This window comes from Coenobita brevimanus, chromosome 94, assembly GCF_032717465.1.
Source record: "Coenobita brevimanus isolate Jiangsu-jjx chromosome 94, ASM3271746v2, whole genome shotgun sequence".
NCBI lineage: Eukaryota > Metazoa > Arthropoda > Malacostraca > Decapoda > Coenobitidae > Coenobita > Coenobita brevimanus.
Genome location: NC_137047.1, coordinates 25423682 through 25442880, shown reverse-complemented (window position 1 = coordinate 25442880; position 19199 = coordinate 25423682). Strand labels below are relative to the sequence as shown.

The window sequence follows — 19199 nt, the reverse complement described above, 5'->3', positions numbered from 1 at the left end:
ACCACGGCAACGGAACACGACAGTTTTAGAGATGTAAAGAAAAAAATAAAGGGCAGTGGAGCAGGATGTAACGAGACGGCTTGGGATGGAAGGAGCGGGGTGGGTAGGAATGGTTGGGAATGGGCAGGGTAGGCCGAGGTGGGAGGAGCGGGGAGGGGCTAGAACGGGACAGGATAGGAAGGGTTAGGAAAGGGTAGGGAAGGGAAGGAGTATGACGAAGTGGGAAGAGGGGAGGGGAAGGAGGAAGATTAGAACGGGGTACGGTAGGACGGTGTAGGTGGAAGGGGATGGGGGATAGACAAGGTAGGGTGGGAAGGGGCAGGGTGGGGCAGGACGGGATGTAATGGGGCGGAGCAGGAGAGGATCAGGACGGGGGCGAGTATAGGGGGCGGCCTCCAGTGTCTGCCCTTGACCATGGGTATAAATGGCAGAGGCAGAACACCTCCACCAGACAGCCTCTCCAACTGGGTCAGCATGAACGCTCTGGTGAGTAGGGGCTCAAGGGGAATAGTATATATTTTTTTCCCTCAAGGAGAAAGCTTATAGGCACAGTGAATTGTTTTTCGAAAATTAGTTACTGTAAAGGAATATATCAAAGGCTCACTTTCTTTTAGGAAATATTCAACCTGTAGCTCTGTACGTAAGTAGAAACTTTTTTTTTTTTTTTTATACGCAACTCACTGAATATGGATGGACTTTATGCTTTCACTCCTGTCTATGTGTCTGTCTGATTAAAGCTACGTCTTCAAATATAATCAAAGTACACATAGTACAAAGTTCTGTCAACAGTTACCTCCGTCTACCTTCGGTGGCTGCTTTGTTTTACTTTGGTTGTGTTGACCGCTGTCTGTTTTTCTGTCTAACAACAAAGAAGATTCGCTTCCATCTTTGAAGGCCTTGGCCCTGCGTGCAAGTGTAATTTTTGTTTTGCCTGCTAATGATAAATAACAGTAATATTGGGAACCACGTAGCTCCAGCACCACCAAAGTTCTGCCAAAAAATAGCTTGGGCATGATTTTTAATGGTCATATGCCCATACTTTCGCCATTTCTGTCAAAGGACTCTGGTTTGAAATCGGAGTTTTCCTTCTCTTAAATCAGCTGCCGTACAAAGCTAACAAGTACAGTCTACTCCAAGGAACAGATTGTAGTTGTGTAAAAGAGGTGATGCATGTACAGTAGTCTCAACCGGACTTTGTGTAAAAATGATTGACATTCTTGCCTGGGATTGTAGTGCAAGGTCAGCTACAACGATTTTGACACCACACCACCCCATTGGTAGCGTGCCCGAGAGACGACGGTAACAATCCACTTCCTACCTGTGATAACAAGAGAACCAAGGTAAATATTTAAGGAGCTGTTTCTGCTGACCTTAGGATGAAGTGATATGAACTGGGTGAAAGTGTACGTCAGGCAGCACGTAGGCAATGTTGACTGTAACTAAATACCACCTCCCTGCTGCGTGATAGAGTGAAAGTGGTCTAACGAGCGACCTTTTAGGTTAATAAAATTATTGTCTCAAGTGATCATGAAGTAAGAGAGTTTAAATCTGACCAAGGGTTAAAGTGCTTAGTTTATCAGTCTTTGATATGAGGGTGTGATCTAGAACACTACCAACCGTGTTTGCAACAACAGCCAGTCATCACATTGCACAGTACATCACTCAAGTCATGGGCCTACCTTCTCAAATGCTAAGGTGGCTCGTTATCAGTAATGGTTGCACCCTCAGTAGAAATTTATTGCAGCGAGAATATGACTGATCAGTTTTTAGGGGAAGGTAATGACTTAAGTTTCAGAACTACATCTCCCCTGAAATATTAGCGTCCCCGTTTGGTGAATACTGATTATACATACCCGATTTAGAAGGTCCGGCGAAACTTCAGAGCAGATGTTGGTATTGGGAATGAGCTGCAGCACCAGCCAGTATGTGGTAACAAGGTACAGGATATATATTGTATATTGGTTTTACACACACACACACACACACACACACACACACACACACACACACACACACACGCAGATAGATAGATAGATAGATAGACAGATAGATAGATAGATACATACATACATACATACAGTACATACATACATACATACATACTGTACATACATACACAGATACATATACACACACAGTACAGTAAATTTGGGGGAGGCGGTGGCTCAATCGGTAGAGAGGTGGCCTGCAGTCCTAACGGACCCAGGTTCGAATCCTGGCTGGGGCAGGGAACAGTTTAAGGATTTGAATTTCATTAAATCAGGCTTTACTGATCTACCAGAAGACCCGCCGACATGTCGTAAAATACCCCCGCTAATACCAATACACCAGTCCTGTATGAGACAGCCCTAGCATGTATTCAATATGGACGGTGGGTGTTAGCGCCGAAGTGGTGACATGTAGAGGTGTATGGTATGTAGGAGGACTGCTGGGCCTTGATAGCAGGCTGTGAAGCCTATGCCCAGAGTCGGTCACATAAAAAAAAAAAAAAAAAAAAAAAAGTACGCCACACTCCACTCAATAGAGCGCATACTCCACCCTGCCTGGCTGACTTGGTAGGTGAAGTTGCTACTGTATCGTTTAGTGTATTTCACCAAGAACATCACTTCATACTTGGGGGTGTCAATAAATCCCAACAATTTTCATCAATACTTTCTCTTTTTTTTTTTTTTTAATAATCCAATTGGACAGTCAAACAAACATTCATGAGTGAAAACATAAAACCCGTTTACACAAGGTTACGGAGGTAATTAATCATATTACTATTCTATATACCTGGTGAATAATACTGCTTTGTGACCACAGATCCTAAGTTGTTAAGAAATTGCCAGGCATTCTGTATTAAGTGTGGCTTCTGCTTTTGTTCCAACCAAATCACACCCATCGAAATGATCATGACCAGAGACAAAGTGCAACATATGGCAATAAATCTTTTCGACAACTTTATCATCATTATCGTCATTATCATCATCAGCAGCAGGATTTTCACCTATTTTCTCAGATGAAGATAAGGTGAGGTAGGTTCCGGACGCAGGAAAAGAGTAAGTACGAAAGTGGGAGAACTATCAACGGCATGTCCACTGATCTGGGTCAGGCAATCATTCACACATCATTTAAGCCCGAGAACCCTGACTCCACTACACAAGCCTAATCATCTGCACATAGATAGATAGCCAGATAGATATAGATTTAGATTTAGATAGATAGATAGATGTAGGTAGACAGAGAGACAGATATGGATTTAGGAATATGTAGATATATTTCTTTTTAGATGTGCTTTACCTACAGCTGTCAGATAATCATTCCGTTGACTACCAGTTTTAAAACAGAGTGTGCCAAACCTTTGTCATGATTACTTCCTGTCAGTTCCCTAGTCTCCCCAACTTCCACACCTCACTTTCTGATAGACTCATATACCATATTCATCCACTTATTTTTTGGTCTACCACTCTTCCTCCCACTATCAAAGTCACTCAATTAGGCTCTTTGCCCGTTTCACCACCCTGTCTGTAATTGTTCTCTCCATATGACCGTAACATCTAAGCACACACTCTTCCTCCCTATCCATCAGGCTTCATAACTTTACATCCCTCGCGAATCATTAGTCCTGTTTCTAAGCCTTTATTAATTGATGCACTTCACACTCATTCCTTAGCAGATCCATTTCTACTCCTACTCCAAGCATGCCTTTCCAAAGTCTCACATCCATTCGTTAGTACAGGCACCCCTGTGACATCTAAATTCAAAGCTTTGTTTCGTGTAAAGGAGTTCAAGATTTTCTTTTTATTTTAACTGTGCGAGCCACTCACATAGCTAGGTATTCTTCATTTTACTCGTATGACTCCTAGTTGTCCGAAGTCCATGATTTAAAAAAAATTAACTTGCAACCTTATCACAAGGTGTACTAATATCTTCGTTGCCTGAAGTTTTTTGAGACAATCATACAAAAAAAAAAAAAAAAAAAATGAGTTCCCCACCTATCGCAAAAAAGCATTTACAGAACCAGTGAGAATATAAATAGTGATGAGTAAATCTATCTTCCCTCAAACAGACGGTGCTCTGCCTGGCTGCCGTGACGGCGTGCAGCGGAACCCAACTGCTAGGGTACCCTGGGGTATATACCTACCCAGGAGTACTAGGAGCTTACCCAGCTCTTCTACCACCTGCTGCTCCCATCACCCTCAAAAGCGTGGCTCCCACCACAGTCACGTTCAAAACGGTGGCTCCTGCACCCATTGCTTATAAGACCGTGATTCCTGCTCCTGTCACGGTCAAAGCCGTGGCTCCAGCTCCTTTAACTTACAATGTGGCACCAACTGCACCCGTGTCTCCCATCCAGTCCCAGTACCACGCCCAGGACGAACTGGGCCAGTACTCATTCGGGTTTGCCGGTGGTCCATCCTCACGGGCAGAGAGTCGTGATGCCTTCGGTGTGGTTCGCGGGACCTACAACTACGTGGACTCCGAAGGTCAGTTGCAGACACAGCACTATGTAGCCGACGCCCTGGGCTTCCGTGTGGCCGGCACCAACCTACCTGTTGCAGCTGACACAACAGAGCCGGTTGAAGACACCCCAGAAGTCGCTGCTCAGAAGGCCACACTCAAAGCTGTTCAAGATGAGGCCGCCACTGCAACCACCGAGTTAAAGGAAACCAGGAAAAAACGATCAGTAGTGGCCGCCCCAGCGTTTTACTCTTCTCCCCGTTTCTCTTATGCCTTCCATACTCCCCTCCACTACTCCCACCCTGCCATCCTTCCTAACCACCTCCCCTACACTGCCACTCTCCCCGCCTTCAATCCTTATTCCGCTGTCATCCCTGGAGTCACTGCCTACACTGGGGTACCTGCCGTCGCCACGTACACCGCTGCTGCCCCTGCGGTCACCACCTACACTGCCGCCGCCCCAGCTGTTGCACGTGAAGCCGAGATGCTGAAGGTGGTGCATAATCCCGGCCATGCCACCTCCTATCGAGTGGATTGAGTTTGGTAGAGCCCAGAGCTGCTGTCTCTGGTGCGTAGAGCACCTGGCGTGGAAGTTGTAGCTTCACTCCTGCTACTAGGCACTCTTAGTAGGTCAAAAGGATGAGCTGCAATTCTCCTCACAGGTGTTGACGTGCTGCCATACTGTACATTGACTTTCATATGCTGACCATCAAATATGTAATTGTTTAATTACATGTAACTTAAATAAAGTTTCCGATTCATGTCCCCTTAGTATAATAACCTCATGATTACAGTAACGTACCGACTGTGAATCTGAATTTATGTGGTAGGCGAGGGAGCTCACCATTCACTCACTCAGTGTAGTGCTCCTTTGAGTGTCTGCCCTTTCATCTCTTCCTTCCTTCCTCTTCAGTCTTTCTTTCCTTCATTTTTTCCTCTTCCTTCTGTCTACGGGTGGCTTTACACTCCCTCTTCTGTCTCTCTTTCCTTCATTCTTTCCTCTTCCTCCTGCCTGTGGGTGACTCTACACTGGGTGACAAGCCAAATGGTTTCCTGTACATCAGGAAACCATTTACTACGCTGGGTGGTAACCATACAACCAAATTATGGCGCCTGGTGGTTTAGTGGGTAAATTAGGCGCTCCAATCGGATTGGGTCCGTGTAGATTTATATCCAAGGGGTGGTTGGGGCTTACTGCTCACGTAATGCCACTCAGGGATGAGTGAGGCTGGTCACTCATCTTAAATGTCAGGACCAACTTGCCTAGCCCAGGACTCTTACGCTCCTCATGGGGCAACATGGGATTGGATGATGGATGGATGGATGGATGAAAATGCATTATAAAATAGATCCTCCTTATGAAAAAGATAGTGACAATAATGATTCGAAATGTAATGCTATATGAAGTCTGATGATCAAGGGAATATACATTTACTGCTCAAATATAATGGTTATATAATTTAAAGTTCAAAACTTTATAAAGTATATTTCCAAATCATAACATGAATACTTCCTAGCAGGCTTTATTCTCTTTACATCAACTTGGTCCAGATTTTCGTTCTTTTGCATCTAATTTTATATGGCATAGTGGCAGAATTAGCTGATGCTACTGTTATGTACTTTTTCGTGACCAGCACCACATTCAGGCGTGAATGTTGTTACAATTTAACATTCAAGATGGACAGGTTACAATTTTAGGTCACGTACTATTGCGGCCAGGTGTTCAGCCAACCTGTGAATGTGGCAGCGCCGCATTTGTGGCCACCACAGTTGCCTACTATACATTTCCCTCTGTTATAGCCCTTAAGCTCAAGACTTACTTTAACATGTAAAACTGGAGTACTATCAATAGAGATGACTAAACTCTGAAAACATGATTATATGAGGAGAAAATTTAAATAATGCACTGTTTCGCTTATATTACAGTAGTACAACGAACAGACATAAAAGCATAGGTTTGGCTCCCCTTCCCAGTTACTACTAGATCTGAACCATTCCGACACATCGAGTGAGCCGAGTTGAAGGGTTCATTTGTTACCATTAGCGGGAGGGAGAGTGAATATTGGAGTGCCACTGAATATTGAAGAAATAAAGAGGGTAAGGGTAATGCAGGGGGTAAAGCACTGTGTTACTCAGTCCTTGATATAACACACACACACACACACACACACACACACACACACACAAGGAGAACCTTTCCCTTTCCCTGTGACTTTGACCTTCAGATGACTGTCCTCAGATAGAATCTGTGTGTGTGTGTGTGTGTGTGTGTGTGTGTGTGTGTGTGTGTGTGTGTGTGTGTGTGTGTGTGTGTGTGTGTGTGTGTGTGTGAACAAAAAACTGAAGCACTTTCAATCTGATTATAAGTAATCTGGTGGAAGAGTAGAAAGACAGTCAAATAACCTATTATTATTTTTTAGACCACCAGGTTATAACTCAAGGTCACAGGGTTAGGTCAGTATCTAATTTACCTATATCAGCTTTTTATCCAGTATGGACCAAAGTTCCTGGAAAGGTTGTGGGTAGCGCAAGAACATAGAGATTCGATTTTGCAATCAGTCAAAGATCGAGGTCGCAGGGCAAGTTAGAGTTCGACCTTTGTGTTGTGACTGAACAAAACAACTGAGACAATTCGGTGGAAGGGTTGAGGATGAACCAGTGAATTGGTATATTGCGTTTGAGAACAGCTGGACACAGGTTAAGCCACATGGTAAGGTCAAACTAGTTTTTATTTGATTTATTAAAAAAAAATGTAGAAGGCTTCAGGGCTAGGCAAGGACAAAGGAATTCAATTTTGAGAACGCTCAGTAAAAGGTGAAGATCACAGGGAAAGTCAGAGCCAAGACCACAGGATAGGATACACACAGACAATATATTTTGGTCTGATTCGGATCAAACTTGTTGAAAGTGTAAAGGGTCAGGGAAAAATGAAGAAATTCGGCTTTGACAACAATTAGTTTAAGATCAAGGCAACAGGTAAAAGTTTAATGTTCTTCCTTTAGGCCAACTGGTGGGTGCAGGTGTTGCACTTTCTGAGTGATCCTTCTTGTTACATCCATGCGCGCGGAGAGAGAGAGAGAGAGAGAGAGAGAGAGAGAGAGAGAGAGAGAGAGAGAGAGAGAGAGAGAGAGAGAGAGACAGACAGACAGACAGACAGACAGACAGAGACAGAGAGACAAAGACAGAGACAGAGACAGACAGACAGACAGACAGACAGACAGACAGAGAGTGGCGGAAACAGTACAGAGAAGGATAACGAAAAGTAAAACCAAATTAAGTAATAAATTGTATAAATGTCGTTAATCTATCTTCTAACCACAACCTAGGGAAGGGGGTGGGGGCAAACCCAGTGTGTATCTGTGTCACTCACTCACTCACTCACTCTCTCTACTCTACCGTTTACAAGGTTGGGGGTCCAGGTGTTACTGGGGGTGCTGATTGGTGAGAGATATTGGTGATGTGTCCGGGGTGCATCTGGAGTGTATCTGGTGTGAGTGTGGTGTACATCCAGAAGATCGCGCAACTGTGTCGTGCCTGAATAACCGTAAGTATGATACAAAGGGCAGAGCAGAACACTGGGTTGCGCATCTGGAGCGCGTTTGAGTTGCGAGGGCTGTGCGTGTGCATCTACCCGACAGCAGGGTCTAAAGAAGGGTGTCATTGTAATGCTGAACCAGGATATAATTTATTCAACTTCTTTAATATGCTGCAGGGGTGGGTGCGGCTCCCAGAGGTGTTCCTTATCTATTTTTTGAAAGAGTACACTAAATCTTTAAAGGAAGGTTGCTTGCCTCACCTGAATATAAACCTCCGGCGGTATCCAAAATAAAAGTTTAGTGTCCCAACTGTGCATCAGAGGCTAACTGAGATAGGTTTGTACCCCCTGCAGGTGAGGTGCTACCCATGCCTGATTAATATTATCTTTTTACAATAAATTCCCAGTGTCTCTCAGCATTCTTATAGGGACTACGAGAGGATGTTAACCACGTGGACAAATTTTTCGTCACCGTAACAGCTCAGTCTACTCAGATGGGACACAGTATATCTTACTTAACACACAAGTTCTAATTTTATGGAATAAACTGCCTTGGTAAGTTGCAAACAGCCATATTGGTACCTTTTAATATCGTCTGGACAAATACTTAGTTTTGAATCCCCAACTGTTGTAATAACTTAAATTTTTTATGTTCTATGGAAGCTGTAATAATAACCTCGTCTTCGGTAAACTGGTCATATATTTCTTTTCCTTTGCATCACAGGACATACAAGAAGATAATGTGGTATCGTAATATTGTTTCCTGTATTTTACTCTCAGAACAAGATAGCTTAGTGTTTTCCCCATCCGATCTTTCTTATAACACGTTCAAGGCGGTTTTTTAAACACTGCATGGTAATTATTTATCATTTTTCATTATTTTCCTGCTAGCTTCGACTGGAGGTGGGAAAGAGAGGGGAGACTTCTGCTTTAATGTCTTTTTCTTACCATGCACTAACAAATCTGACGAAAGAGTAGATCCTTTCCTACGACACAGCGTTGTAAGGATCATCAGTTATTTATGTTGCTTTGTTTTCTTGTATTCGCTCCGCGTCTGCATGCGCTGTTTAAAAAGACTATTGATATATATTTTGTTTTCAAAAAGTTATGCAGCATATTCAATTATTCCTCCTTCTTCTATGAGATTCAGAGAAACTTGATCATCAGACAAGGACAACACAGAGCAGGTAGCGTGGCAACGGGAGGGTCTGGTAAGGGTGTGGTCTGGTGGGCTGGGAGGGAGGGTTGCATAATGTGGCCGCTACACTGGTCTTCCTCGCCACACCCTACACACGCACACACACACACACACACACAGACACACACACACACACACACACACACACACACACACACACTCAGCTTGCCTTACCTGATACCAAAACGTCCTACTGAACTTTGGAGAAAGTACTTTCTGCTTGGGAGGCAGATTCAGGTTTAGATTATCACACAAAATGGCACGTATACTGAGAAACAGAGAGAGAGAGAGAGAGAGAGAGAGAGAGAGAGAGAGAGAGAGAGAGAGAGAGGTGGGGGCTTTACGTAAGTGGAATAAAATTCATTTTGTTAATCAGTTTAATCTGGATTAAAATAGAATCACAAAGAAGCTTCCGATCGATTTTCCGCTGTAACAATTATTTGTTTTCGCAAGAAGAGAAAATAATACAGTATCTTCCGTATCTCTTGTTTCTCCTGCAAATATGAATCTGTCAGGAGAAGGAGCTGATTATAGTCTGCTTCTGTAGGAAGAAAGAGAGACGTGGGAAAGTTTCTGCATCCTACTTTCCATGTTTTTCCTGGAAAAACAGATCATATTTATGACAGGGAATCAGTCATAAGTATGTTTGCTGATCTCAGCTCTGGATATCTTCCTAGTTGCCACACACTTTCCAGTCTGTCCACTCCTCAACCCCTTCAGTTCGATGAAGCATTTTTTATTTCTTCTTGCAATGTGCAGATGAATCTGTTCAACTGAAGCGGTTAACGAAGACTTTGCCTAACCTCTCATGTTAGAAAATTCTCTCCCAGACTAAATACGATCGTCTAAATGTAGCTGGAATAATATTTAAAGGACGTCACCGGACTGAGGATATTAATAATACGGTGACCAAAGCTAAGAGCAGTACTGTGCCATTCTCTGGTACCAGTGACTCATTCTTAGCTAAATCAAACCGTGTGGCGTTGGCTAGAACAGAATACTAGAGCTCTTAGGACTGTGAGAAGGGGAGGGGGTCTCTGGTTCCCATACTCACTCATCGGCACAAAATCGTGTCTCGTTTACTGGATAAGAATGTTAGAGCTGTCCCAACCATGAGAGGGTTGCGGGTATTGAAACTTAACCTCCTTATGGCTCACTGTCAGCTGAATAAAATCGTCTGGTGTTAGCTGAAATCGATAAAATACCAGTTCTTCTGATTACTGGAGGAAAGCGTATCATTACGCTGCATAATGTAATTGTTCCCCTATTTATTCATATGCTATTTTTATCAATCAAATTAACCTCTTTAATGTGATGTTTTCGTCTTTTATTCTTGTTGATTCCGGTAACTTTACTCTGGTTTAAAGATACTTATTGAGAGGAAGTGATTAAATATAGCCTCCCTTAATCCATTTAGCTTAAGAAATCTTTCCTAAAATGTAAAAGAAAATTCTGTAGGATGCACAAATTAAGTGATATAAGACATAACGGTCTATTGAAGGGTATTTATGTTATCCTTAGCAGCTGGCTCTGCACACTGATACTTCTGTTTTAGGCAGTTAGTTATTCTAATACCTGAATCTGTTTCTTTGATTACGCTTCGAATTGCACGTAATTTATAATATGAATAAACTGATTCATTGTTACTTTAGAAATGACGCAGTTAACTTTGTTGAGTACTGATGTTCACTTCCGACAAATGAACCCCATCAAGTAGTTTGTGAAAGAATGACTTAATATTATTGACCTTGTGTGGGCATATCTACCTTATTGCCAATTTAAGTGCCATGTACACACCTGCATGCTTTGTAAATAGACCATGATCCACATTTTTTTTTTTTTAGGTTAATAATCCAAAAGAACACAGCACTGAACCCAATAATACTTCACAAGTAAAAGAAATCAACCTTACACTAAGTAAGACTGTGTGTGTGTGTGTGTGTGTGTGTGTGTGTGTGTGTGTGTGTGTGTGTGTGTGTGTGTGTGTGTGTGTGTGTGTGTGTGTGTGTGCGCGCGCGCGCGCGTGTTTTAAGGCACGTAAATGATAAAACTGTATTTTTCGTTCTAGTGTATCTATTATTTAAAGCACGTAAGTAATAAAACTATTTCTTTTTTCTGTACATCCTAATCTGGACATAGGATAGGAAGATCGTTATAACCTAGGCTTTAGGCACTAACACCCACCACATAAACTTCTTTACTTATACGTTAAAGATTTCACTACCAGGTCTAATGTTATGGTACTACGGTATTAGATTGTGCGGAAGAGGGACGCCTTCTCACAGTGTCACCAATATAACTACACAAACGTCCTTCGGCTCCCTCCCTTTTCCCCCGAAAGGAGGGTGATGAACTGCAGGAAAGGGTCAGCTTCAGCCTGCAGTCCACTGGAGTCACGTTTAGACGAGCTTAGAGCCAAAACAACAATTACAATAACAACAACTGGAAAAATAAGTGGGACCACGTTATTTTTCCAGCACCATTCACTTTATTCACGAGAAGCTTAACAGGATCTAGAGACATATCGCCAAGAAATTTATGTAAAAAGACTGTAGCTTCTTACAGTCAGAGAAGAGGAAAGAAACTCCACACAGCTGGTCGACTGAAGATAAGCGATGTTCATACGCAAATATACACATGTGAACACCCAGCAAAATCTGGTCTTGTTGAAAAAGCGGAAGGCAAGTACTGCAATCACTTATTATCAGCAAGTTAACATTTCCAGGCTCCTATACTCCCTCTGGCCTGGATAAAATCGTCTGGGGTTCTCTGGCTTAGAATAACAAAGTTTCCCCGATCATAAGAGGGTTAATGGAGACAATATTAGCACTAGTAGGTTACTATTACTCACTCGGCTGAAAATAATCGTCTACCGTTGCCCAGAAGAGGAAGAGGATACTGGAGCTGCCCCGGTGATGACAGGCTTAATAAGACGAAAAAAGTAATGTGGTTGCAGGTCCAGTCACTGATATTTATGCTTTCATCTCAGGTTACAGAGAAAACGGGACATGATTCGAATGTGAAGGTAGCGCCCCCCAAAACAATTAATATACAAATAGCCAGTAGGGGGAAAGAATTGGACTGGCTGGCATTCGTGACATTGCAGGCGGTTACGGAAGAATGTGAATACCCTTATGAAATCGTCAAATGGTGGCTGTAAACAAAGCATGCAAAAAAAAAAAAAAAAAAGTTCTTTATTTCTCCTGTCTGATGAAAATACTGTACGGTCAGTGTTAGCTGCTTCCTGTTTTCTGGGTTACAGGCATTAATGTTTTAATGAGGATAATGTAATAAATCGAGGCTCAAATGGGGAAGGGGGAGATAATAATACGTAAAAGGAATTGGAGGGATTACCAGAATATTTGAGGAACGTGGCACCCCCAGTGATTCTTGGAGGTCAGACCCCCCCCCCTCAAAAAAAAAAAAAGTTCGAAATTGGGGAAAGATTTGAATGAAACTTCCCAGTTGTGTTCGTCTGATTACACTGAAGGTTTTCCACTTTTATATTAATCTACAGTCTCAATTTTTAGGGGAGTCAGCCCCTTGTATTAAATTAAAAAGTCTCAGTAACAGTGAAAGGAGGGCAGATATGGTTTTGATGCTTTAGTACTTATTTTACAACGTACCGTCATCTGTAATGTGGTAATTGGGGAGCGTAAACCCCCAACGACTCTCGAACGGGGTCAGCTCTCCTTTCAAAAATAAAAACGATCGGAAATAAGGGGACAGTGAGAACATGGATTTTATCGAAATTGGGATACATATTGCAGGACTGGGTATGCTGTTTTCGTGATTTCTCTGGATTTACAGGAAGAAATTGCACATCTACTTTATTATATCCACATGCGTATCATTAAATACATAAAGGTAAAGTCTGGGTAGAGTCAAATTAAACAAGGTCAATAATTCAGTTATTATAGCTATTTGGCAACTACGTTTCATTGTTGTGATCGCTTAATTGACTAAAACATCCCTTGCTTAACTTGCTTACTTCATCACACCTTTCATTAATGTCCCTTATATGCTGATTCACCAACAGTAACTTGCGAAATCTGACCTGTAAATAAATTGAAGGTAAATTATAAAATACCTTAAAGGGTACTGAGAGAGCAAATAATGTTGCGTTAAGAGGTGGCCGGGAGCCCAACAATGCCACAAACAAGTTCCCATTATTTTTCTGTGAACCTATTTTCAAACTGCCTTTCATTTGAGGCTGCCAGCTACCGTTTTTGTCTATTGGTTAGTACCGTAAAGGAGAAGGAGCGAAATATACAATCACTTTAATCTATTAAGAAAATGTACTATTGTAAAGTTCACTGAAGGAATATGAAAGTGAGCATGGAAGGAAAAAAGTCGCTGCATGACAGTATTGTGATCACCAATCTAATATGCGGAAGTGAAGCTTGGACCCTGCTGGAAATGGGTTATCTGAGAGAGCACATGAAGTTAGGTGGAGAGACAGACAAACAAATTCGAAATTAAAGGAACGTTTTAACCTTGATTTGGACGTGACTGAAAATGCTAAGAGAAATACCCTGAGATAGTTTGGCCGGAAAGGATGGAGAGCAAGAAATCTGATTAAAAGAGTGTACGAGTATGTGAGGCTGGGGGGAGAGGAGGAGGGGGAGACCAAGGATGAGATGGAGGGATGGAGTGGAGAGATAATTATATGAAAGAGGAGGGTGTGAGTTGGAGGGTGGGCAACCAAATGGCAGAGGACAAGACTACGTGCAGGCGATTTGTTTGTGGTCATCCCTTACGAGATAAAGGCGTCTGGCAATAGACAGATAGACAAACTTACTCAACTGGTGAGGCAATTATCAGATCGGCACAATAAATCTGGTGGAATTCCAAGCCCAAAAGTCGTAAACTACAAATATTACTGTCTCATTTTAAAAATGTCTACATCTAGGATAATAATCAGTCGTAAATTGCGCTATTTTTGCATCTGATTTGTAGTATTTCAACAGTAACAGCATATTGTGGAGAGAAAATTTCCAGATGGGCAGCGGGTGGCCGACCGGATATGGCGTTCAGTTCATCAGCCAGCTAGAAACCACCAGCACTGTTGCGTCTCTTAATATTTATAGGATCTCTAGACCTCCATAATCCACATTTTCCATGAAACTCCCTTTTCCTACTATGTCCGCTCTAAGCAGCTCGTATAAATATTTCTTAATCTTTAGATGATAGGGGTTTTCCCCTATATATCACCTAAAGACTAACACGTCATACGGTAGTCTGATATACCGGTATATAAAAAAGCAGTCTTAACGTAACTCATGAACTGAGATAACCTCGTAACTCTCTGGATATTAGGATCCCTCCTTAGCTGAAGGAATCTCCTAGTCGTTGCATGAAATATTCGTCTAGGCGCTGGAAATACTGTTAACTTGTTAACAGTCCCGTTTCCACTGATATCACTTTTCATGCCATACCAGTGTCTGAAATGCTCAAATAAATGTGGATATTAATACATCCTCGCGTAGCTAGAGTGCATGTGCCGTAACAAATCATTGTGATCATAAATGAGTAAAACTAGTGTGCCTAATGAGTAGCCAGGAAACATATACAAATCAGAATAACTAAAGATAACGAAAGGTGCCTGAACGATTTGGTGTAAAGCTGTAAGCTTTGACAACTTTGCAGTCTACTTACAAGCCTTATTAACTTATTTATCATGGCTTTGCGTAACTGTCAGGTAAGTTTATCTTTGACAGATGCAAAGTACGTTATGCTGTTTTGAACCATGGATATTACGGCCAAGTGACGTCAAGCACTAGACAGTTAAGTTCCAAACGTTGTGCTTCATAAAGTTGCTAAGTGGTGAGGAGGCAGCAACAGTGACGACCTTGGAGGAACCTGATCTATGGGGTGGCTGGTGCTACGCTGCCGGCAAAAAAGGGTGTTGGATACCGTGGAGCTGAATTTGTTGGTCCTCTCGACCCGCCCCACCCATCTTTTTTGTTATGTGACGATGGGAAGACGAGCAGGAGGTATAAAAGGAGGGAGCTCATCCTCTCTTACTGCAGACGACTTCTAACGGTTGACCAGCATGAAGGTAAGGGTAAATCTATATGGCATATAATGTGTGCTCCCAATTTCATCATACTTTCTGAAGAAAACTTGTGGTAGCTGAACATTCTTAGTATGATTTTATACTTGAACGGCGACAAACTATATTTCTCGTTTTCCATGTATCTATACAGGCTGTACTTGTCTTGGCGGCTGTTGCTGTGTGCAGCAGTGCACAGATGTTGGGCTATCCCAACGTGTTCGGGGGCATTTCAGGGATCTCCCTTGGCACGAAGTTCGGCGGCTTCGTCTCCTCCTACGGCCCCTACTCCCATTTTCTTCCTTATGCATACGGTCACCCAGCACCACTCATTAAGGCAGTAACCTCAAAGGATGCTGGCGAGGCAAAGATCAAGAGCCCTGCTATTACTCTGAAAACCGCCATTCCATCTCCAATTACTTCAATTGCTCCAGCTCACCTGACCTATGGCATGCCTTCTGTGGCACCTATTGCTCACATGGCTCCTCTTCGCTCCCAGCACCACACGCAGGACGTGTTTGGTCAGTACTCCTTCGGATTTAATGACGGTTTCTCCTCTCGGTCAGAAATGCGTGACGCCTTCGGTGTGGTCCATGGGTCTTACAATTACCTGGACGCCGATGGTCAGGTACAGACACAGAAATACGTAGCTGACGCCCTGGGCTTCCGTGTGGCCGGCACCAACCTGCCTGTGGCCCCTGACGCCCCGCAGCCCGCCCCCCTCGCCCTTCCAAAACCAGTGGAGGACACACCAGAGGTCGCCGCTGCTAAAGTTGATTTTCAGAAAGCCTACAGTGAGGCAGCTGCCGCAGCCTCCGCCGCCCCTGAGTCAAGAAAGAAAAGGTCAGTGATTGCACCTACCAGCATCCATTCTCCCCTGGGCTTCTCTTATGCCTTCCAAACACCTCTCCACTACTCATACCCGACTGCTTTCCCCTACACCACCGCTCACCCCGCCTACACCACCTACTCCACCGCCATGCCTGGAATCACCACTTACCCTGGCGTACCCGCTGTCACCACTTACACTGCCGGATCCTCTGCTGTTGTCGATGATGCTGAGCTGATGAAGGTGGTGCACAACCCCGGCCACGCCACCTCATTCCGCGTGTACTGAAGCTGATACACCAAAGGACTGAGGTTCACAGATAAACTTGTGATTTAATCCCTTTTGTATCTGTGATTTGGTTTTTCGGGAAGGACAAAGTGAGGATGAATTTTCCCTTCCGTTGTCTTCCCTGGAACGACAAATCTAAATTACAAGAAAAATTATTGTAAGCATTTTTTTTTTTTTCTGGAAGGACAAGGAAAGGAGAGAACAAAAATTTTCCGTGTATTCTGTTCCCCTTGCAAAAACATATCCTACTGTACTTACGACAGAAAATTGATCTCAAGTTTGTCTGTGGCAGATTCATAGTGTCAGACTCGAACGGATATACGCAACAAAGACGTAAATACACCTGAGTGCTCTACAGTTATATGTATAGTAATTGTCAGTGTGTGTGTGTGTATCATGACCTGTAATTTTTTATGTGCCCTTTTCCAAGACGGGCCTACCATCTTTTTGGCGGTCCCACCTCCGCACATCTCTTGTGTTGTTGTAAAAACTGAATAAACATCAATGCATTTATTTACCTTTTTTTTCCATCTCCAGAGTTACTAGACATAGGCTTGATATCTGAGCGCCTTAGACGTACCAAAATGATAATATGTACCAAAGTTTCTGTTGCTAAAAAATCAACCTCTAGATCAAATACGCAACTTGTGATCATCAGTCAATTTCATCAGCACATAATACACATTACCAGCTAAGAATTCAAAGTATTGTACTGTAAAAGGGAGAGAGGGCATTGAAAATGTCTGAGCAGCATTCAATGTAATTAAATGTTTTTACGGATGTGGTCGTAGCACACATACGCAGCATACAGAAGACTAACCAAGTAATGAACAAGTACGGATATACTCCACAAATTTTGAAGAATAATTCAGTCTTTTGTTATGTAAGTAGTTATGTGGTCTTTGATTGGCAGCTATTATATTTATCACTTACCAGATACTTAGCTAAAAGTTGTCGTCACGTAACGCTTACATAACAGGCATACTAATGTACTTACAATGTTTTTTTTTCACACTACAGCAGTCGGAAAATGATCAGACAATACAAGTAGAAAGAATAAGCATATATTTTTGTGTTTATGATTCTATACTGAGCAGGTAAGAAGACTGGAGCTAGTCTCAGGGTATCGCTGCGGTGTGTCTCTGGTAAGTTAGGATTGCTTAGTTGGATATGTGAAGCAATGTCAGAAAAAAAAAAAAAAAGGAAAGAAAGGAAAACTAAACAAGGCTTTGACTCTGATTTTCAAGGGTAATTATACAACTACATTATAACATTTCCACTTTCGAAATTTTGGCTGATGTATTGCTGACAACACTCCATAAAACTGATGCTGGCTGAGCTTTCACTCCCTGGTTCTCGGACAAAGGTGTGCTGTCGAATGTATCAGCTCCTCCGGGTGGGGTAGGAAGATGACATAAAATGTTCATACACAAACACACACACACACACACACACACACACACACACACACACACACACACACACAGAAAGAGAGAGAGAGAGAGAGAGAGAGAGAGAGATCTGCTTAAATTTTTAAGCATATCAGTGTAGTATGCTCATCGTGTCGTGACTAACAAGAAGGTATAGTTTCACGTGTTATCGCCAGAGATACAAAAGGATACAAAAGGTTCCAGCGGCTGATGTAATGCACTGAGCTGTTTTTGTCCAGCTCTTGCCGGGCCCACCCCACCCCACCCTCTGTTTTTGCCGATGAAGATGGGTGGAAGATGCAACGGTTGTGGGTACGCAAGAAAGACCCCTACCACCCCCTCTGCTCCATTCCTTGTTCTTCGCATTTCATCATTGAGAATTCTGCCTTTTTTTTTTTCTTTTTTAATAATAGCTACGACGCATTTTTTTTTACACGATGATTTACAGATTCTTAAGTTTAAAATCACGCAAACTTTGAACTTTCTCTAGGTTAAGATGATATTTGCGTTAACCACCTCACTACAACTCTGTCATGTAATTATTCTGGCTGCCTCGATAATTTACTGTGGAGAGTAAAGGTAGCATAACCGCTGGAAGGCCGTGAGGAGACCCCTGCTGGGCCGAAGGGAGGGGAAGGAACTCGTTTATTAAACTAGTTTGTGTGTGTGTGTGTGTGTGTGTGTGTGTGTGTGTGTGTGTGTGTGTGTGTACAGTACTTCCTTATGACTGTTTTTGATATAAATATGTCCAAAAACGTTTCACTTGACCAAGGACCGCCATGTCTGATATTAACTCTAAAAGACGATACTTATCTGGAAATATTGCCGTGGAAAGGTAGTACAGTGTTGGTATTATTCTGTTTACGAGCTACGGAAAACACACTGGAAAAATGGGTGAAATTCCAGCCATTTAAGGTGGACTGTCTATAGTTATGTGCCGTTTGTTTTTCTTTTTTTTTCCTTTTAAGCAAGGAAGAAGGAACCAAAGGCCCGGGGCAAGCAAATTGTTCCCTCAAAGAAAAAACAAAAATAAGATATCAGAGAGCCAAATTCAAGATCCATTTATTTCGAGATGCCTGGACACACTGCGTGTGAAAGACTGGAGATCATAGGCACTAGGAAATGCAGACTGAGGGAGACAGTTCCAGTGCTGACCTGTTGCATACATGGAGGACTGAGAGCAACGGTTAACTCTTGCATTAGAGAGCTGGACAAAAAAAAGGATGAGAATTTGTTATCAGACGGATGCTACCCTCCCACTGTAGTGGTGGAGAGATGCATGCAGACAGTTCAGAGGAACAGGGATAATTGAAATAGCGATAGAAAAGAGTTAAAGATGCAACAGTGCAGCGTAGAGACAGAGGTTGAAGGGAGCCGGTAAGAGAAGAATTAATGAAACGAAAAGCCTTTGACTCCACCCT

General features: G+C 42.7%; 2 protein-coding genes across 2 annotated transcripts; both read left to right on the top strand.

Moving 5' to 3' along the window:
* Positions 1–474: 474 nt before the first annotated feature.
* Positions 475–5140, top strand: LOC145412930 (uncharacterized). Its single transcript, XM_080282738.1, has 3 exons — positions 475–486; positions 4052–4189; positions 4247–5140. The coding sequence occupies exons 1-3, from the start codon at positions 475–477 to the stop codon at positions 4979–4981; spliced, it is 885 nt and encodes a 294-aa protein (XP_080138864.1). The 3' UTR covers positions 4982–5140.
* Positions 5141–14856: 9716 nt separating this feature from the next.
* On the top strand, positions 14857–16348 carry LOC145412868 (uncharacterized). Its single transcript, XM_080282668.1, has 3 exons — positions 14857–14877; positions 15326–15499; positions 15602–16348. The coding sequence occupies exons 1-3, from the start codon at positions 14857–14859 to the stop codon at positions 16346–16348; spliced, it is 942 nt and encodes a 313-aa protein (XP_080138794.1).
* Positions 16349–19199: the final 2851 nt, after the last annotated feature.

Bases quoted from the DNA above. Each gene is read 5' to 3' on its own strand.
- LOC145412930 (XM_080282738.1), top strand. The intron at 4,190-4,246 runs GTGGCTCCCACC...ATTGCTTATAAG, and splicing joins CTCCCATCACCCTCAAAAGC to ACCGTGATTCCTGCTCCTGT.
- LOC145412868 (XM_080282668.1), top strand. From the start codon at position 14,857: ATGGCTTTGCGTAACTGTCAG. The intron at 14,878-15,325 runs GTAAGTTTATCT...GAACATTCTTAG, and splicing joins TGGCTTTGCGTAACTGTCAG to TATGATTTTATACTTGAACG. The intron at 15,500-15,601 runs GTCTCCTCCTAC...GGCGAGGCAAAG, and splicing joins GCACGAAGTTCGGCGGCTTC to ATCAAGAGCCCTGCTATTAC.